Source organism: Saccostrea echinata, unplaced genomic scaffold (genome assembly GCF_033153115.1).
Source record: "Saccostrea echinata isolate AGI-Se365-2 ecotype Australia unplaced genomic scaffold, CSIRO_AGI_Sech_v1 ptg000046l, whole genome shotgun sequence".
Lineage (NCBI taxonomy): Eukaryota > Metazoa > Mollusca > Bivalvia > Ostreida > Ostreidae > Saccostrea > Saccostrea echinata.
Genome location: NW_026889795.1, coordinates 11,210,677 through 11,233,906, shown reverse-complemented (window position 1 = coordinate 11,233,906; position 23,230 = coordinate 11,210,677). Strand labels below are relative to the sequence as shown.

The following is a 23,230-nucleotide window of genomic DNA, read 5'->3' as shown; positions in this document are numbered from 1 at the left end:
GTGCATAATTAACTGAATTTCTCAGCAATATTTTTTGGAGGGGAGAGTTGAAATAAGCTTTTCACACCTTATCTATAGGCCCACTATAAAACACACTGAAATGTATTGATTAAAGCTTTTAGTATAATGAGGAAATTTAGAATGAACCACTTTTACTTCATATATATTTGAACAATATTGTATTTATTTGACTCTTTATGCCCCCAAAATCAAAAATTTCCTATTTCACAGGTGTATTCCTTGTGACAAAATCTTTCTTTGGGTACCACCAAATTTGACCTCGTGACCTTGACCTTGTAGTGTGACCCACTTTTACAAAAAATTGCCAAACTTTAACCTTGGCCATAACTTTTGAACAGTTGGTGCTAGGGCTTTCATACTTAATATGTGTTTTGTTATTTAAGTTTATAGTCTTCATCGTGATTCTTTAATAGCCTTGTGTATATACTTGTACATTATATATGTTTAATTAAATATATGAAGTAAATATGTAATGATATTTGTTTGTTTGAATCCTCATTGAAAGACTTGTATATTTGTGTTGCTTGAAAAAAGAGGGCATGCCATTTTAAGCAGTCAGTTGGTCTGATCAGTATCAGGCCCGTAGGAAGCAATTTCACTTTGAAGGGGCACAGCCATACATTTTCAGTTGGGGGGCACTATCAACTACCAAAATTCCTTGACAAGCAAAAAAAAAGGTCATCGGACGTTATTATTGAGGGGGCACAAGCATATAGTAGCTACATGTATATTTTCTATAGTACAGTGTATTCTACACATTGGCAAAATTATTGGGGGGTGGGAGGGGGAACCGGCCCGGTTCTTACAGCCATGAGTATCTTGAGAATCTTTTGATTGATCGTCATCAAACTTATTCACTGGTCCCCCTCTTTGGATAAGTTAAGAGGTTGGAAGATCGAGGGTCAAACTATTAAAGTTATATGTTACTGTTATATGTACTGGCAAAACTTCAAGTAACAGTGAAGGAAAGATTAAAGATAACTAGCTTTTATAAATTTATTGTACAATTACCTTGCATTCATATGAATTTAACATCACTTCTATGTGTAATTCATGTACACGTTTTTTTCAGACACATTTGTTAGATCAGGCAATGAATCCTACTTTGTTTGTATGTTCCTATAAACATCTACCGGGTAATCAGTGTATACACATTGTAAGATGAGGTCAAGGTGACTTTCCATTAACCATTGTGACCTAAGCATAGTCATTTTGTCTTAATATATGAAGCTATTTCGTATTTCAGACTACACAAATGTCAGTTCTTGGGAGAAAGTTAATACAAGCCTTCAGAGACCAGAGACTTTGTGACGTAAAGTTAAAGCTTCAAGATAATTCCATCATTGAAACCCATAAAATTGTATTAATTCTTGGATCAAAATGGTTTGAGGCCCGGCTTTGTGGAAAGTGGAATCATGCCAGTGATGAATCAAACATAATTCAGTGTGATGTTCATTCTATTCAACATACAAAGGAAATGTTAGAGTTCTTGTACACTTCTGAAATACACATTACTTTAGATAATGTAGAAGAGATTTACCAGATTGCTGACTATTATAGTGTTACTGAACTTATGGAAAAATGTTGCATATTCTTAGAACAAAACATATCAAAAAATACTGTTCTTAAAATTTTAACTATTTCTCATGAAAACAGCGTAACAGATATCAAAAACAAAGACCTTGAATTTTTAGACAAACACATTGAAGAAGTATTATTAAGTATAACTACTGAAGAATTCCAAGAAATTCCTCTGGAATTACTCTTGAATATTGTTAAAAGAGACAGTCTCTGCATACATGAGGAACTTCTATTTAATCACATCAATCTTTGGACTAAAAAAGTTAAAGAAGACATTCCCCACACCTGGCATGACATAAGTCCCTTTCTAAGGTTCGGAATGATGTCAATGGACTTTTTTTTGGAAAATATTGTTAATAAAGGCATAATTGACAATGAATTATCTTTGAAGATCATGGTGTACTTTTCAACAGTTGAACAACAACCAGTACCAGAACAGCACTCCAAGATAAGATGTCTAATAACAGACCAGGACATAATTATCAATCGCTTTTTACGTCACAGTCTACATCCTACATGGGTTGTTGATAATTCCCTAAATGGGGACAGGATATCATTCACTATAAACTTAGATACTTTCTATTTAAGAGGAATATTTGTTTACGGTACAGAGACTGTATGTGAAGCAGGTCTTTTGGTTTCCATGTATCTTTATACTGGAAATGGCCAGCTTTTAGGAAAAGGCCAAACTAAGCAGAAAACTCAGAACTACAAAGAAATTCCAGTAATATTTCCAAAACCATTGCTTCTTGTTAAAGACACCGTTTATAGAGTAGTTGTGCGGATAAGTGGAGGGCCCACTTATAATGGTGTAGGTTGCTTGTCGACTATAAATGTTCAAATGGGGGAGACAAGCACTCTAAAAATTACTTTCCAAGATGCTTTTGGAGAAACAAATGTACAAACGGGGCAAATTAAGGGGCTCATTTTGAGAAAACGTTAAAATAATGAGTTTACAAGCTAAATCTTGAGATCTATCTAAGTTATGAGTGGCAATAGAAACATTATTAATTGTTCAATTCATACCTTTCTCTTTATATATTTCATTATTATTCACCATACAAAAATTATAATAAAAGGTCACTTTTATTTCAAATCTTTTTATTTAGTCCACATGTATATCTGTATAATTATATAGCCTTACTTTGTAATAAGTACATGCGTTTAAAAAATCAACTACCCGGTAAAATGTTCTTCCCTCAACACACCTGTAATATTGCCTTGTATAACATCAATACATCACTAGACATATATCCATCAAAGGAATTTGGAGGTAATCTACTCCTGGACATTTCTCATACAATGACAAATTAACGAAAGAGGTCCAAGGGCCTTGAATCACTCTTCTGATAAATTGTACAACATACCTATCACTTGTATTTGAAGCCTCATAGTATTCTATTTATCTAGATAAAACCTTGAAATTCTAAAAGTAGGTCATTGTTACCTTCATTTTGGTTAACACACTCTGAGAACCCAAGATGCATCAACTGACAAAGCTTGATGATTCAAAGCATTATATTAATTGAAATATTTAAATATTACCTTGAAATTCCAAAAGTAGATCACTGTGACCTTCTTTTTAATTGAATCATTTTGAGGACCCAAGATGAAGTAGCTGACAAAGTTTGCTGATTTTAAGCCAATTGGTATCTGAAAATATTCAAAAACGTAGGTCACTGTGGCCTACTTTTGAGTCAACTTGATATGTAACCTAAGATGCATCAATTGACAAGACTTGATGACCCTTTGCCTTATAGGAAGCAAAATATCAAAGTTTTGACAAAACATAATCTACAACATATCCTCATTCTTGTATGCAAGTTTTGTGATAATCTGCCCCCTGCTTCTTGAGAAGATTTTTTTAGCAACCTGTACTTTTTATATCATTTTCTCAATTATCTTCCCTTGCTTAAGGGTCACAACCCTGTTTTTAGTATAAATGAGAGCCAATTGACCAGAGATACTCTGACAATTTGACAAAAATTGGTCAAGGGGTTCTTGAGTTATGGCCCATATTCCTAAAAGTTGATGGACACTGCACAAATTGCCATAGCATTAGCTCTTTGAAGCCTTCTGCTCAGAAGAGCTAATAATATCATGATCCAATAAACTTAAGATACGACATCTAAGGGCAAATGATGAAAAGTCGAACAGAATGGTCACTTTAAAGTGCTTAATTGTCTTAAACAATTCATTGAAAAGAATTCGCTTCCATGTGAAATTGATTTCCGTTTTGAAGATTTTTCTTATTTATACCCATGTAAAACTTTGATCAAGCATAGTGGCCACACCCTACCCCAGGGTCATGTTTTAAATCAACTTGAATCCACATTACCTGTGGATGCTGCAATATAAATGACTAATCTTTTGTTGTTCCTGAAAAGATTATTGATGATTTTTCCTATATATACCATGCAAGACTTTGACCACCCATGGAGGCCCCATCCTATCCCAGGGGGTCATGATTCGAACAATTTAGAATTTACACTATCCCAGTATGCATCCATTTAAGTTTCGGCTTTTCTTGCCAAGTGGTTCTTGAGAATTTTTAATGACCCCACCCTATTTTTGTCTTCTCTTGATTATCTCCCCTTGTAAGGGGGCTTGGCTCTTCATTTTAACAATTTAAACTTCACTTTACCCAAGAATGCTTTGTACCAACTCTGCTTAAAATCAGCCTAGTAGTTCTTGGGAAGTTGAAAATGTGAAATGTTTACAGACAGATGGATGGACAGCTAAATGGTCGGATGGACAATTGGTGATCAGAAAAGCTCAATTGACCTTTCAGCTGAGATGAACTAAAAACAAAACCATCAAGTCTTTATTTCTCAATCAGCAAAATAAAGACACATATTACAAAGCAACTCATTTGTATACCCAACAAAAAAGTTTACTGTGATGGAATGAAAACAAAATGATATACACTATATGCCTGACCATTTCATGGTTGGGGGCATAAAAATACTGAATAGTCTTCTGATAAAAATTGTTTACGATAGACAGGCATTCTGATTTCAGTAAACTTTGGTTAAGAGTTTAATCAAAAGATGAACACAAATAAACAGGACAGTTATGTAGAACCCGCCAGTCTAGTTTTTCTTTAAAAGCACAGTTCCATAAAATGTCATGGTTTCATCCACCAGATAATTCTGAAATGTATACATATAAAAGAATTAAAATTGTTCATTAACATCAGTAGCTGTCAAACTGTAGATTTATGATTTTACACAACCTTTGACCATGGTCTTTGACCATTACGCTGCAGATCTCAGTGCAATTTATGTCACAAGATTTTCTGCGCATGGTATGGGAGAATTCTCACTTTCCAGCATTGGTCAACCTTTCATTCCGTAATTCCAGGCACATTCTTTAACCAACCTGTATATTTTATTCATTTTGTAACCCTTGTTACAGTCGTCTCTACCAACGAATAAACTCAATTGTTTTGAATTTTCTGCCATCCTACAAGAAATTCAAAACAATTGAGTATATTGGTCATCCCCCCACCATGCGCAGAAAATCTTGCAATGTAAATTTGACCATATTTGCATCACAGGATCTGTAGTGTTATGGTCAAAGACTAAAATATAAAACCTTAATGCAACAGTTCTGAAGCTATGACATCAGTTATCAGCAAAAAAGCTGATGAAAAATATTTTAGAACCTTTTTGTCTGAGAAAGAAATTAAGTAAAATATATGAAGTAAGTTTTGTTTCACTGCAAGCATCAAGACTCAAGTTTTTCTTTTATGGAAGTACAGAGTAAAGAAACAAACCATGTTTAAAAGATATATGTATAATTTTCTTACCCCCTCTTTCAATACCAACAATGATGGCAATTTATCAATTGGCATTTCAAAACACTCTGTGAGCTCAAAACAATGAATGCATTCTCTTTCTGTACAGGTGGTTGGTGAAATGCATTCCAAATGGAATACAGAAGGGAGAATTTCTGGGTCAATAATCTGACAAATAAATGTGTACACACTCTGAAAAAAAAGAACCATCAATATACAAAGGTGCAAGACTTCTTTCTGGAAAAAAAAATTTCAATTATTATCTTTTATGTGAGATCCATTTTTCTGTTGCTCCACTGTGATGTTAAATAATTGTCCAATTACTGTTGTTTTGTGTGAATAAGACAGCTTAATATGTGCATTAAAAGTACATTAAATTCAGAAGAAAATATATTTCTATTCATTTAATATGCTATGAGATGTATACATTCAAAACACCATTCACTCCAAAATTGCAGATGGTGACCTACATGTACATACCAGAGCTGCTTGAACATTTTTTTTAATGCCATATTATATCCAAAATTTGTAGACATTTTTAAAAATTAAATTCGAATTCTTTCAATTTGAAATTTAGAATTGCCAAAAATTTATTACTCTACTATCAAATGCTCACTTATAGTGAGAAAATCATTCTCAAATTTGCTGGCTACTAGAGTATCCCATTGATGACTTTTCATCATATAACGTATCATTTCAATTTATTTCTTACATGTAACAACTCATGATGGCCAAGTTAGCATCTATCTTAAAAATTGTTACTTTAAATCCAAATCATGTAATAAGAAGAAAATTGATTCAATAGTAATAACTCTTGTTAAATACATATACAAGGATTACTGTCTTCATTATGTTTATGATATGATAATGTGCACTTTTCATGCATCATATGTATCATACCTGTACTGTGTCTGTATGATGAAAGGCCCTAGAAAATGACATTCCCCCATGATTTTCATACACCACAGTCACCATCTTTCCATTGTCTGGGAATGTCAAGGCTATTCCGTCTGCCATCTTGAAGTTGAAAAGCAATTTAAAATTATGATTAATAGGCCTTTCAGTTCCTAATATGACCACCAAATACGTTTGAAAACAAGAGCCCATAAGCCATAAAATTCATCCAAGAGACGGTTGCCTTGTTGATCTTTAGAAGATTTTGCATTTTTCCCCTTTCCACTCCCATAAAAATTTTAATCCTATATTTGGCCCAAATCTAGCCCCAAGAGAATGTGATTTACTAAGTTTGATTCAACATGTTGGATGCTTTAATTCCAAAATGACTAACATGGTCTTAATGTTCAGGAGGAGATTTTTTTTTTTTACAGATTTCTTTTTTTCTTCTATATCTTCACCTGTGAACCTTTGATCTTCTATTCTGGCATCTCCTTACTTACCCTTGAAGGCCTAATATGAATTTGGTTGAAATTAGCCTATTGGTTTTGGAGATCGAATATAGGTTTAGAGACATACCAGGTACAAAACTTACCCTTCTAGACAGAATTAACAATTCCAAGCATTAACATAATACTTTATGTAAGTCCAATTATTTTTTTTTCCAATGGCCTTTGATCATTCAAGGGCAAATAAAGTAGTTTACATTGTACTATGTGTGCAAGTACATGTACTGGGAAATAGGGTTTACAAAGAATTACTGAGAAGTAAGTTATGAGCAGTGAACTTCTTCAAGTGAACACTTCAAGGCAATATACCGTATAGCGGGGTACTAATTTTGGCTTATTTTAGTGGTTTGGTAGTAGCCCGCTAAAATTTTAATCACTAAAATATTCAGTATTCTTCTTAGTGTTCTTTTGCAATGTGTTCAAACCCTGTGTCCGCTAAAATTAATTACACCAAAATGATTGGCATACATTTGAACAGGCAAAACGCCAAATTTTACACCCGCCAAGAAATCCTGCTATAACTGTATCATAATGTCAAACCTCCTTTCTCTTTATCTTCTTTTCCAAGACCTACAATAAAGAAACATTTGCTGATGTATCCATACTTGTATAAAAAAGTGTTCTTGGGAAAAACTGCTAAAATCCAATTTGAAAAATAAATAGTACTTTTTAAAGATATTTAATATGGTATACACTTACATCACAAAATGCTGCTACTTCACTGTCCATTAGCTGAAAATAATCAAAGAATCTGATATACATGTATACATGTACATATATGTTGAGAAACTGCCACTTTTATGATTTCTCATTTGATTGATTACTTTTTGATATTAAGAACAAGATAGCAGTAAACATATATAATACATGTATTCAATATTGACAACTTACTGGCAAATCCTCTAATACCGGTACATCCTCCTTCGAAAGCTGAAAGAAAGAACAGTAAATACTTTTATGCCCTGTTCACACCGAGAATTTACTAGTAATCTGAATCAAATGTAAGTTACAGCAAATTAAATTTGAATCCCATTTACACAGAGATTACAAATTAATTTAATTTGAATTAAATTACTGTGCATCAAATTACTCCGCATTAGCTCTTTAGATAATTAGAATTAAAATTCTGACACGTGCGTAATGGCAAAATCAAGTCGCATGCAACATGTCAGTGGTCAGATATAGGTACTTATGCTATTTTTTTTTTTTTAGTGAAAAACAAAGTGAAATTATGCTTATCACTGAAATGATTACAGACACCATGACATTATGTCTAATGGATCTGCTCTGCACAATGTGAAGTGATTTGCAAATGACATCATGATAGCATTATACAACATGTGCGAATCTGGGGGGGGGGGGGGGGGGGTCGGGGTCCCTAAAAGGAACTCGGACGCCTCACTAGCAAAGCGCAGACCCCTGTTAAGAAAAGTCATACATATAAAGATTAAGAAATGAATGGGAACACGCATTATTTCACTTCTCATTAATTTACTGCGAATTAAAACTCTCTGTGTGAACAGGTCATTACATTAACTATCTCATTCCAAATCTTTGTTAAGGAAAAACTAGACTAGTGAAGTTTTAAGAAAAAAAGTAGATTGCTTGATGTTAAATTGTCGCTTATTTCAATATCATAATCATTTCTATACACATATGTATAAATGTGTTGTTTAAAGATAACAAATATGTGTACTTAGTATACATTATCTTTTACATACAGCATCAGACTTAGGATCTGTATTAATGTCTGAAGAAAGAGAGGGTACCTCAATGTCTGGTAGCTCATCAGAAATCTAAAATATATATGAATATATATATATATACAATGAAAAAAGTCAAGATTCTCAAGACCTGAAAATTCATTTTATCTGTAAGTGCTTCCTGCCTTTTAACCTTTAATGGCTCTTCAGATCGACAGTTACAAAATGAATCTCAAATTGCTTAGTAACATTCCACAGGCATCGGAAATGGGGGGGGGGGGGGCTTAGCCCCCACCACTTTTTTCAAAAGACGGCCATAATATAGGCATTGAAAATTGGGGCTTACCTTTTTCTGTTGGTTTAGCTCCCCATTTCAGTTACCCCCCCCCCCCCCTTTCAATTTGCTTCTGATGCCTATAGATGTGTTCATAAGCACAACATCAATTATGAAGAAAAAAAAATACTTCTACCAACAAGATTGATAACTCTTGTGTCTAACAATGCTGCCTATCATTAATAAGGAATACACATAACACATGAAGTTTATGACAAACAGACCCAAAATTATGCACAGACTGAGTAGCCAATTTCAGTCCTTTATTGAATTACAATTTAAAGGCAATGGATTGGTAAAATGTTTGCACAATTAAACTGTTATTTTTCCTGGACTCATAAATAGCCATAAGCTAGTTTTCATCTTTCAAATATCAGCAATAGAATATATATTATTAAACCAGAATGCACACCTGGAACTCATGATCGATGTTGACTAATTCTAAAGTTTTCTTTGTTTTTACATTTACGTGCATTTGTGTTTGTTTGTAATAAATCATACATGCAATTGATGTTACTTTCCCCCTGACATGCTATAGCTGCATAAACTTGACAATTTTATGGAGACTGAGCATCAATAGCAATATAATTTAGATACTAGTTTATATATATGTCTATACAAGTAAGATCTGTACAGCAAAATCTTCAGACTGTGAAGAAGTCTGCGGTTTATAATAGTGCTCAAGAAAAAGATTAAAATGAGAGGAAAAGGGAGGAAAAATTTTTCTTCTTCAAAGAGTCATATTTAGCTTTAAGTTTATGACCATGAACAATATCCCCCATTGAAAGTATTTAAAATACAATTGAAAATATTCACATGGATTCATTAGGAAAGAAGCAATCTACTTGTACTAAAACATACTAACATACCTCATTTTCAACGATGATTGGAGACAACTTTCTTTTTCTTTGTGGTTGTTCCTCTGCATTACTGCCTAGTGGTGACCCTTTCCCATCTAATTCCTTTGATGTTGATGGCTCCAAATCCTGCACATAACCATTATACAGCTTGCTAGAATAATACTAACATAATACAAGTCATATGTGATTATATGTAATTATAAACAAGGGCAGACAACTTACATAACATTCTGTGGATGCTTTCATGTCTCGTTTTCTCTTTTCCTTTTGGGTCTGCAAATGAAATATCTTGTGACTAAGGTGACCAAAAATCATAATGAATCCTGTTACCTTGTGTAATAATAAAATTATGACTAAGTTAATAGCGAAATGTTTGTTATTTGATAGATTATCCAAATTTACTGAAAGTTTGTTTAAATTAATAACTATAATTACCAAAAAAAAAAAAAAAAAAAAAAACAGAAAGAAAATGGAGGAACTGTTGGCAACAGGCTAGCAAAATGACACCTAGTTATTTAATAGAGTTTTCAATAGCAAAAAATTGATTTTGCCATTATACCCATATGGTAGATGGGGGGGGGGGGGTTAAAACCTTTTGTGAGTCTCCTTAAATTTTATTCAGTGGTATTGTTTTGGATAGGGTATATGGGTATGCCCAACTATTACAAATGTACCAATGTACATTCCAATCACTATTAGGAAAGTTTAAGCTGTAGAATGAAAAAAAAAACCAAACAACTAGAAAGTCATGAAAAATAAACACTTACTGATCTTGATAATTCCATTTTCGGGAGTTTACAATCATCATCAGAACCCTACATTTAAAATAAATGCACAATTTTTAAGTAAGTTCATCACAAAAGTTTCTAAAAATGTTGACTGCTTTATATGGAATTTGTACCCAGTATGATCTTTCTGATCAATTTGTCAGTTTACTGCATGTGGCCATCCCTAATAAAAATCTTCAAATATTATATGTAAGTTCAAATTTAAGAGAAACAATCTCTAGCTTTCATATAATCACTTCTATTAAACAGAGCACACTATTAATTGGTACAGTGGTAAATTATATTTTGATGCCTAAAAATACATCCAAATGCATGCAGTTTCTTTCAAATTCTGGTCAATTTTAGAAATTTTGTTGACTTTCCTCAGTGAAGTTTCAGACTAATTTCTTCAATTGTGAAGCCACAAGAAACTTTTAAAATTTTTGTTTAAAAAACTTTCATAAACAACAATGGCAATTTACTTGTACTAAACATACCTCATTTTCAATAATGATTGGAGACAATTTTATTTTTCTATGTGGTTGTTCCTCTACATTACTGCCTAGTGGTGACCCTTTCCCATCTAATTCCTTTGATGTTGATGGCTCCAAATCCTACACATAACCATTATACAGCTTGCTTGAAAAATAATTAATACAAGTCATGCAAAATTCATTTTAGACAGGGTCAGATCACTTACATAACATTCTGTGGATGCTTTCATTCCATGTTTTCTCTCTTTCTTTGGGGTCTGCAAAGGAAAAATATACATGTATCTGTGTTCTAAATTCCTTGAACTACATGTATTTTAAAATTACTTACTGCATAATCTTTAATTTTTAATTTCAAAATTGCACTTAGGTTCTTAAGGCATACCAGTGATGAAAGCAAGTGGAGCAGGAGTCACAATGCTCACCAAAGTCACATCCTCTCTGCTAAAGATTTAAATTAAAAAAAAAAAGCTTTTTATTCCCTGAACAATTTAACCAATCATGATTAAACTGAACTTGAATCCACACGGGGGGGGGGGGGGGGAGGGGGGGGGGGGTGTTACATCATGCTGCCATAACAAAATGATTGAAACAGCCTTGCTGTTCAGAAGAAATTTTTAGCATTTTACTTCCATATGCATGCATTTTGTGAAAATTGATACCCTATTTAAGCCAAATCCTATCCCTATGATATCAATGTTTTTTGTTTTTTAATTGGAAACTTAAATCCAATGGAAGAGAAGGTTGCATTGCAATGTGAATTAGTGTGGCACTGCAACTATTGAAAACATATTTTTTTTTCATAATTTCTTTGCTTTCACATGTACCGGTAAATGGGTTTTTAACCCCCAATGTGACCCCATCCTACCTCCAGGTACATTCAGTTCTTTAAATCTGCACTACAAAAGTCTCCATACATGCATATTACTGTCACATCATATTCCTGCTGCACTTGAGGAGGACATTTTTTTTCTATTTATTCAAATTCATGTAAAATTTGGATCTCATATTTTAATTCACCACAACCAATCCTGGGGAAAAGGGGGTGGGGATTTGAACAAATATTTTGATGACATCCATCATATTTCTGTTCATTTTATACTCTCCCCTTCCAAGAGGGTGTGGTTCTTTAGATAAATAAATTTTCTCTTCATCAAAGTATGCTTTGTGCCAAGTTTGGTTGATATTGATCCAATGCTTTTGGAGAAGTAAAAATATTAAATGTTTACTATGACAAAAACAATGAAGATTGACAATGGACATATTCCTATCATAAAAAGCTCACTTTAACCTTAAATTTGACCCACATGTTAAAAAAATTGATTATTATGATGTAACTACCTCAAGATCCAGCTCTTCAAAGTCTTCAAATTCATCAGGTATCTTAATTAAAAAAAAATTGATTTTTAAAAAGCTCATAATTGTACAAAGATGTAAAAAATATTTGCTATCAGTTCACCTAATCCATTATCTAGACTACCTCCAGTTATTAAATGAAGTGAACTGATCTAAATGCACATGTAAGTCTAAGTAGGATTCTTGTTTGATTTCATAATTAAGGATAAATAATACTAACAAAATTTAAATATCTTTCTTTAAATATGAGCCTCTCTAACTAAAGAAGTGATATTTGTTTAGTTGAACAACTTTATTTTTGACCAAGCTACAAAATTTGGTGAAAAGTGGGAAAATGTAACTTTATAGCTAAAAAATTATTTTTGAAAATTTAAGAAATATATGAATTTTTGTTATTGAAAAGTTTCTAGGAACATGTTCTGGAGTCTATTTTTACATTTTACATAAATAAAATTTTCTAATTAGATTTTGATTGAAAGAAATAATGAAAAAATAGTAATGTCACTCTTCTGTATGGGAGATAAGAAAATTTGATGTGGTACTGTACCTTTAATTCATTCATATAGACAGATTCCTTACTGTTTACCTTATTCTTTGCATTTAAAGATTCGACAAGTCTATTAATTTAATCATGAACATACATCTAAAAATATCATATATACATGTATAATCTTTAAGATACAAAGTATGTGTTTAAAAATATCATTTTTTTTTTCTTTACAGAATATATTTTGTGACAATTTTACATTATTTTTGTGTCAGATCACAGAAATTGCACTTGCATGAATTTATGATCTAACACAACCAACAGTGAGAAATTAAAAAAAACAAGTAAAGAGAAAGTTACTATATGCTACATGGAAAGTAAGAAATGCTGTAAAAATTATCTGAGTTTATCTATGGTTATTTATTTAAATCTTAACAAGACTATTTCTTTCTTAATCAATTAAAAAAAATGAAAAATTTACTTCATGCAAGCATATTCAATTCCCTTTATGCCCTAAAGAAGGAAAAAATTATCTTCCCTCACACAATCTAAAACATCATTGAAACACAGAATTTGTTGTCCCTTACATAAAATCTTTATTTTTAAGCTAAATTAAAATCATGATAAATCATTTTGTGAAAATAAATAACACTACCACAAAGTAATGCCAACTTTATGACATTCCTTGAAGTCATATCTGCATGTCATTCTGCCCACCATATTATAATTCTTTTGAAAATTACTTTAACTTAAAGATGCTTTTTTAATACAATAGGAAAAAAAATAAAGTTATTATTCTCATCCTATAAGCACTTTACGCTAACATTACTATTTTCAACATTCTTCATTTCTTTGGAACTGTCAATTTACTTTATAAAAGATAAAAGGAAGTACATGTACATGGCACAATTAACTTTGAAAGCATTATATTCTTATTTATACATGTAGGTACAAATATATTAATTTTACAAGGGGAACATGGACTTAGATATGAGCAGACTGACAGAAAAACAAAATCATTAAAAGAAAAGATCAATTAATCAAATCATTACATGCTAGAATTCAAAGATTAAACAAAAAATAAACATAATTGTAAATCACTAAAACCTCTGATAATTTCTGCCCTTTGTATTTTTCTGTAATTTCTCTCCTATCTAAAACATCAAAAAGTGAAGAAAAATACAAAAGAAAACTTGTCAATCATTTACAATAACTTCCTTATCTGTGCAGCAGACATCATCTACATGTATATCAAATCTGTTGGAATTTCCACTTTCCAATTCACTTCAAGCTAACCATGGTATTTAAGATATCAATGTTTGAAATATTGAAGTTCAATAGTATTAATTGCATAACAAAATGTTTATCTTAAATAATGTTGTCCTCCATGCAATAATTTGGCTGCCATTATTTGAATTTCAAACAGGCAGACACAAAAGTACTTCATGATAATTTTTTTTTAAAAACATGCAGTACTGAAATTGGGCCATCCTTAAAAAATTGTTTGTTTGGAATTGCTGCCTATGGGTTTCCAACCAAGGAGGGAGGGAGTGAGTGCAATGGAAATATTGAGTACTCAGAATGTACATAAAAATAATAAATAAGATCTTTGCATTTCAATCAATTGTCTATTAACTATGTACATGTATCTGCAAGCAAATTTGTTTATATTATAAACAACTTACACTGTAACAAAATAATGTGATTGGTATATCTCTCTGTGCATATTAGTCTACCATGTTGAAGACACAACAACAAGTTACTCTTTCCCATAAAAATTAGGCCCCGCCTCCTTATATATAACTTTCCTTTTGCTGCATTATGAATATTCATGATTTTATTTGGAACATATCGGTACTTTTCACATTGTTTACAGAAATTGATAGGTGTTCCAAATAGGTGTGTATCAGTTCATCAAACTGACGCACCTTAAGTCCTTTTAGCAGGGAATCTGTCTTTTTAGGGTGATTTTCAAGAAATCAACAAAAAATATCGATTTACTCTTAATTAGTGAAAAATCAGTACGGGTATAATAATGATTTCTATAAATGTGCTATTAGATGTATGTCCTTCTACAATAAAGATAATGAATTGAAATTGATTTTTTTCTACACTGTAGATGTAAATATTAGTGATAATTGATTTTTTTTTCTACACTGTAGATGTAAATATTAGTGATAATTGCTGCCCATAACCCAGTATATAATTAATTATACAGTTAAAAGAATGTTCAGGCAAACACAAAACAATACTTTTGACATGATTATAATTAAGTTTGACCTTTAGATATAGAAAAAATCCTTGTAATTACATCAAAGTGTTTCAAAGGTGTTTTGTATTTTTTTTTCTAAGGATTAAGTGTGTGTAAATACAATGAAAGTTAGGTAAGGCTATCTTTAAATTAATATTTGTCTGTCCTTCCCTGACTTAGGGTAAAAACATTCATTCAGTAGGTAAGTAGGGATTTTTTTTCCAGAAAATTTCAACATCAATGCAGAATTTCTAAAATATATTTTAAAAAAACTTGTTGACAGGATGAGAAAATTATAGAATGAAAATTTTAAAATTGATCATTTTCTTGAGGTAAAACAAAATTGACATGAGCCATTTTGAGCCAGTCAGTCGGGAGAGGGCAAAATTTTAAAGATGGCTTGAGGTAAATTCTCAAACAACTCTTAAAGTATTACCTTTCCCTCTGGCCTTTGCATATATCTTTAGTGGTACATATTTCTTATTTGTTTTTAGTTTCTCCAAGTGACCAAGTGTGAATTGTTGGGGGTTCTCTATTGCTTCAATACCACATTTTCCCATTATGTAGGGAAGGAAAATAATCTTCCCTCTGAACATGTCACTAATTTTGGACATCCAATTTTCCGCATTATCGCTGTAGCTGGTTAGGATTTTCAGACAGCCACTAAGTCCATCATCCGTTGGGAAGGCTCTCTTCAAGGCCCTATTTTTACCATCCATTATATGAACAATCAGTTCCTGCAATGTTAAGCAAACACATGTACATGTATATACATGTACCATACATGCATGTTAGTGAATTTCTGAATATAAGAAAAAATTAAAATATTTTTAATGTCTTTCAGCTTATACAATTCTTCATTAACGACTCTTGTTGACATGTATATGTATGCAAAAACATGTACATTGTATGTGAGGAATGACCATTTACTTTGTGTCAATTTATGTTTCACACTGTTATTATGACAACAAGTAACTGTAACATAAACTCAATCCATAGTCTCTCACTTTTGAAATGCTCCTATCTGGTTTTGGTTTTGGTTTATGCTTCAGGCTTTGAGGGCCATACTTCTTTTTTAGGAACTCCAGACTTTCTTTGCAACCTTAAAAGATTTACTTTAAAATGACTTCACACTAACAATAGAAACATAAAACACATTATCAAAAACTTGTATTGAGACACAAATTCATACTTATCATTTTACTTTATCCTAGCAAAATCATTGTCTCAAGGATGTACTATTTGGGGAAATCCTTGGCCCTATGATCATGTTTGTTTTAAGCTCAAAACAAAAATTTATCTACTAAATTACAGGGTGTTAACAATTTCCATGACCGCTTGCTCAAGAGGACAAGTTTGAATCATAACCACTCATCACCATGATGACTTTCCTTGTCCCGACTACCAAAGCTCACTTGTCGACAAGCAAGCACAGATATTTCAGATTTCTTTTAAATTGATGATATTCATTAATCAGATTCTAAGTCTCCTACCAAATCTGGAAGCACTTTGCTTCATTTTCACACAACATGTCATATAAAGAGAAGCACATAAAAAAATAAATTTCATAATGACTATTGTAAGTAAGCAAGTTAATCATTTATTATAGTGACATGCGTCTGTACATATGATAGATATAAATATTTTGAGGTCTGCCTTGGAAAATTTGTTACTGTATTAAGGTGTTTCCTACAGGAAATCATCAATGCTTTTTATAAGTTGTAGAATATACTATACAATCATTAATAAATTTACCTTTGGATAACTTTTGTTCAACACCTTTTATGTCTGCCATATCTGGGAGCACCTCACAACCTGAAAATTTAGAGAAATACATTATTCTATTGTATTTTCATGCCAAATGAATGTAGTATACATGTAATTATAGCAAAATTTCCATGTCATCAGTGTCAGAAAGCACCTCACTGTGACTACCTGTGAAGTTTCATAAATACAGTTAAACCTTGTTATCTTGAACTTGATGAGACTGAACTTTGAGATATCCAAGGATTTGAGATATCAGGGATAACATACTTAAAGAATAAGTGGTTGCAACTTCCAAATCACTTTGACATATCCATGGCATCTGAAAATATCACCACATGATCAGTGTTCAAGATATCAAAGTTCAACTGAATATTCATTAAATACAGGTAAACTTCCGTATCTCGACATCGCGGATACATCGACAACCTGGGATATGTTGACGTCCGTCCATGCTCCCGGCAGTATTTACTATATACTTCATTTGCAAACACTCTGATATGTCTACCTCTGTAATGTCGACAACCCGGTTTATCTCGACGTATATTCAGGTATATTCACAGTCCCAAGAGCAACATTTACCTGGTATATGTCGACGTCGGCAATTTTCTGCTCTATTAAATCTAACTGTTTGTCAAATGGTCACTCGTCAGGCACGGATGACTCTGTGTATCTCGACATCATAAGAGATTCACACCTTTCACACCCATGTTTTGACTACACACTGCTGAATTCATTCTATAGTCAGACTGTGTTTGTAGAAGAATCCCAAGCCCTTCGGTCTTCTTCGAGACTTTAATTGCTCAATTAAATGTTCAGCTTGGGCAATATCATCGATAAATCTATACGATTTTCGTTAAATGTACCGACGTTTATTAATATCAAGATAAAGCACAACTTTTATAATTTGAAAAAGCTTACTGCATTACAATGAATAATAAACGCATTAAATTTAATTCTAACTAAGGAATTAAATGATGTTTTAAAAGATATTTTGTTTTAAAAATTCATTCAACAGGAACTTTAATAATCAAATTAATGACATGATTAACTGAATCAGCCTTAATTCATGCACAAGTAACATTACATTTTGTTTTTATGAGCTTTCTTTTTGAAATGAGAAAAAAAAAATAATGCATCTAATTTTTTTTCTGTTTCTCGGATGTCGACTTTATACGGTTCGAAGTTTATAGAGCACATTTCATATCCTGTTCTGACCAAAAAAACAAGTTACACGTACACGGAATGGTGGAATTTTGGAAAACTTTGTAAATTTAGAAAGATTTCGATATAGAGAAAGAACTTATTTTATAAACATTATTTTTATTATAATTCCTTAGATTTGGTAATAAAAATAGAGGGATTCCTGAAATAAGATGAACTACCATATATTGAAGTCATGTACGTAATAAACCTGTCTGTTTTGCTATGCAGTGAAATCTTGGGCGTCTTGGACATGAAGTCTCAACTCTGATACCTCAACATTTTCCGATAGTTCTGCTGATGTCAAGATAGCAAAGTTTACCTGTAATTGATTAATTGTAATTTAAGGCAAAAGGAATTTGCTTCAAATCTAGAACTTCCGCAATCAATAAATTTACCAATGGATGGTTCTTTTTCAACATCTCCAGTGTCCTTGCTACCTATAAAATAGATAAATGCATAAATAACTAGTAATATTCTAATAGTAATGAAAATGGTTACAAATGTTCCTAAAAACAGATACATGTACGTAGTAATGGGGGGAGGGGGGAGAGTTGCCAACTCCCCCAATTCTGTTGTGTTAAACCAGATTTTTTTTTACCCATAACCCAATTATTTTTTATGGCATGGCGAGTCATGCTTTTCACCTGATTTTTGATGAAGAACCCTAAATTTCCAGATCTGGTTTGTAAAATAGTTCATTCTAGTTTGATTTCAGCAAATAATTCACTGCAGATTCAGGACTGCCTGTCTTCATTTTCGGTTCTTATTTAGTATTTACCATGTTTACCGATAAAAAAAATCCGAAACTATAATACATCAGAATGTTAAACTTCTTTTGAACATATTTCTGTTCTTCTCTGCTTCAACTTTTTGTTTTATATTCAGTTCATGACATCTCTCTCTCTCTCTCTCTCTCTCTCTCTCTCTCTCTCTATATATATATATATATATATTACAATGTAATTATAACTTCACATACCTATTCTTATCCCACAATTCCCACAAAATTTGGGATTGTTGTGGTCAAATTTGTGACCACACTCTACACAAAACATATCTGTAAAAAAAAATACATATTTTATGATGCGATTTCTAATACTCCTGGCGTGTTCATATATATAGAAGACAATTTATGTTTTATTCTAGACTCAATCCCTGACGAGAAAATTCGAAAGTTAGGTTTGAAAGTTCTATATCTTAACATTAAGGATTGAAAGGTTTGTACTTTAACATTTAAGCTTAAAACATTACTGGCGTGGTTTTTACTTCTTACCGTGTCTGTCCTACCTTGTAACTTTTGTTGTCGAAGACGTCTTCAGACTGTCACTTCGACTGAACTGAGTGAACGGTGAACACACATGTAAAGATCTCTCTCACATAGGCGCTTTGTATCCGTCACGCTAGAAATAATATTTCTCCACGCTCAAGATAATATTTCCTTCACGCTTCAAATAATGTGTGCAAATCTCTCTCACATTAACGCTTGTATCCGTCACGCTAGAAATAATATTTCTCCACGCTCAAGATAATATAATTTCACGCTTCTAATAATGTGTACAGTTTGTCACAATAATAATGTTTCAACAAGGGACAGAGTTTTCGTTCCTGTCACTAGAAAAGAAGTTATCTTTCCCGATGAAAAATAAAGTTGTTTTCTACGAACAAGGCGCACATTATTATTGTTGCAAAATTAATGTGGTGTTTGTTTGTTTTTTTTTTGTTTTTTTTTTTTTTTGGTTTTTTTTTTTTTTTTGGTTTTGTTTTTGTTTTTTGTTTTTTTTGCATACATATTTATTTCTATGAAAGTGTTTTTTTTTTTATTTTCAATCAGTAGTTGTTACTAGTATGCATTCTTATAAATCGTTGAAGTAAACGTAATATGATATTATCTTGGTGTAAATAAAAACAATGTACACACATCGACCGATTATAATTATTGCTGTTGGCAAGATTATAGTTGTAAAACATCAGAGGATAAAATTATTATTTACTGTTGGGCTAAATAAAGATGATTTGTACACATAGTATGGTAGTATAGTATGGAAACGTGATAATTGTAATATTTGCGGGGAAATATAATAATGTTGTTAAAAAAAAAAAAAAGGATAGATTTTTTTTTTATTTATTTTTATTATTATTATTATTATTATTATTAATTTGTGGTACAATTATAAAAATATAGGAATAATAATAATGTGCAGGTACCCAAATTATTATTGTTGCAGAAAAATAATAATGTTGTAAAAAAGCAAGATTTTTATTTTTGTATGAGATCATTATTTTTGGTATAATTATATAGGAAAAAATAATAATAATGTGGGGGTACCCTACGGCTTTCCATAGTGGAGGTACCCAAATTATTATTGTTGCAGAAAAATAATAATGTTGTAAAAAAGCAAGATTTTTATTTTTGTATGAGATCATTATTTTGGGTATAATTATATAGGAAAAAATAATAATAATGTGGGGGTACCCTACGGCTTTCCATACTCAGGTATGACATTTGTTGTTTGAACAGTTAATTGATTGACACCTATTTAATAACAAAGAAATCAGTAACATCCAAGGAAAATGAGAGTAAGAAGACACAAAATGACTTACACTAAATATACAATAAATGTCACCAACAAAGATTATCTTGGTACATAAGTGTGGACCATGAGAAGAATTATCTTTAGGAACTTCACACATTTTAATAAAGTTAATTTAGAAATAAACATAATATAAAATACAGGTTTTTATAGTTTGTACAAAGTTAAAAAAAAATATAGAGTAATTATAGATTTATCAAATACTTATAAGAAATTCCAAATCAATGCTTTACATGTGACGGAATAAAAATATGTCAATATAAAAAAAAAAAAAGTGGAAAAATTGTATGTTACAATAGTAAAATGCTATCAAACATAGATGTATGTTAGAAATATCCAAAAGTATTAAAGAGAACACTAAAACATAGAGCTTTCAGCAAACAAATAAAGAGAGGCAGACGAGGGGAATGGTATGTGACCAGTCGGCAGGGGATGCTAACTCCTCCGTGACACCTGATCCCACCTCTGATGTCTTAGAGGTCCGTGTTTGCTCTGCTCCTATTTTGTATTGTTTAATGGAATTTTAAGCTTGAATACTGTTCGTTATTTCCATATATTTCATAGATAAGTAAATATGAACACTGAAAGGCGAATAAATAGATTTTATATCGATGTTGAATTGTTTTAAGGATAAAAAAGAAAAGAAGCGATATGTGTAAAAAAAAAAAATGCTTTAAAGAATAAAGGCATGTTTCCTTGCATGAATTCCCAAGTAAAATAATGAAGTTCACGCGGGTATATTAAGGAAGCATACAAATCATTTCTTGAGAAATTTAGACTTTTCAAAAAAAATAAAGATTGATAATTTGTCAAAGTCGTCGATAAAACGTAAACTATTATTAACTATTATATAAAGACACGGAGTGTCTGCGGCCAAGTAGTGCATCACCTCGACGTCATCACGTGACTGCTATTAATAGCAAAATATTCCTTAACAAAAAAGTTCACAGATCAACAATACCCCGGGTTTTAATAATTTCTTGAGTAAATAATATAGTTGAAAGACATCTCTTATGCCTAAAAGTGCTGCTAGAATCCCACTGTCCAGTCGGGAAAATAATTATTCCACATATTTGCACGAAACCTTACCCGATGTTTTGCATTATATACATATAACCCGAGATATTTCTTCAAACCATGTTTACCTCACGATTCTAGCAGCACTTTCCAAGTATTTTAGAACACAAGCTTTCGATATGTACAAATCTAATGTTTTTAAATTTCCAGCTTAGTGTTGTTCTTTTGCATTATTGTTGTCACGAATGACAGAGGAAAAGCCAACCGGGATACATAAATAGCTGACTTTCTTCAATAGAAGATATAATCGATGAAAATAAATCAACATACCTGTTTAACAAACTTTAACTTTACATGAATAACACACAATATTTACCGTATTTGCTTCTAAAACCCCTTTTACGTATCTTTTTACATGCCGTCTTAGCCAAATTCTCGTTACACAACATGATCTATTCTCAAGATACTTGTTGAACAGTTATGACGTCATCGGTCGGAGATTTTTAATTCAAGTGACAGATACAGCATAATAACATAAACTCATTTGATTTTTGTTAATATTTGCACGTTTCTATTCATTTTCAGGAGTTAAATTATGTCTCTAAATAACAATATTAAGAAAACTTGTGTTTTAAACTTGACGTCATCTCGCCTACTATGATGTCATATTGTATCACTGATTCAGTCAAGTCAGATTATCTTAGTGCTTCCTTAACACACCTGCGTCAGGGGCTCTGAAAACAAACATGTTTCCGTGTTCTCATAATGTCTGAAAATCATCCCTATAAAGTATTGATGTTCAGGTGACAATGACGAAAATCATCTTTTTAATTTGAATTGACCTAGTGTCGTATGATTCATTGATCCTTTTAAATTTAAGACGCCAGTAAAAGCCGTTTCAGATCATATTGAGCGATTTTACCGACTTTATTTAAATGAATATTAGTTAAGATTTAAATACTCAGTGTGTTAGATGACAAGTGGTACACAAATACATTCAGTGGATTTTGCGTGAATATGATTAAGTTCAAACGTACTGATTAAATAGTTAATATTTGATCGGTTCTAAATGAATGCATGATAATTGAAATAACCAATTTAGTTTGTGGATAGAAAGTTGGAATCTGCGCTGAAAAAAAAAAAAAAAACCTGATCACTTAATAAGTAATCTGTAGAATGTTCTACAATGAAGAAGGTATATTTTAATCGTTTATTAAAGTGTAAAATGAACGTCACAAAAGAATATTCAATGAAGTAGTTAAACCCTTATAAAATTTATTTCCCTGTTAATACAACGTGCAGTATCTACTTATCTATACATTCGTAAGGAATTTGAAAATTATACTTAAGATTAATTTGAATGTCACTCAACTCGAATCGCAAATCCGTTGCTTTACAAAAAAACGTACACACTATTGTAACAAAAGGAACATTACGTAAATTTAAAAAAAAATGCCACCCCCCAAAGAAGTTAGCATCAAAGGGTCGTCCCCTTAGTATTTGAGTATATAATTAGAACTCTTTTGTGTAAGGAGAGTATTTTATATTCACATTACATTTCAGTTTCAGTGGCCTCCGGGGACTTCAGTGCATGGGGAC

The 23,230-nt window shown here is 31.8% G+C and overlaps 1 protein-coding gene across 1 annotated transcript; it reads right to left on the bottom strand.

The window, feature by feature from the left end:
• Positions 1 to 4,503: 4,503 nt before the first annotated feature.
• LOC133202034 (uncharacterized) lies at positions 4,504 to 19,078 on the bottom strand. The gene is made up of 19 exons (XM_061337808.1): positions 19,003 to 19,078; positions 18,419 to 18,460; positions 16,809 to 16,868; positions 16,061 to 16,155; positions 15,490 to 15,790; positions 13,904 to 13,956; positions 12,301 to 12,342; positions 11,169 to 11,219; positions 10,966 to 11,082; positions 10,469 to 10,516; positions 9,924 to 9,974; positions 9,711 to 9,827; positions 8,526 to 8,600; positions 7,696 to 7,734; positions 7,504 to 7,536; positions 7,345 to 7,374; positions 6,302 to 6,418; positions 5,414 to 5,593; positions 4,504 to 4,754 (listed from the first exon to the last, which is right to left on the bottom strand). Exons 1-19 carry the CDS (start codon positions 19,076 to 19,078, stop codon positions 4,695 to 4,697), a joined length of 1,587 nt encoding a protein of 528 aa, XP_061193792.1. The 3' UTR covers positions 4,504 to 4,694.
• Positions 19,079 to 23,230: the final 4,152 nt, after the last annotated feature.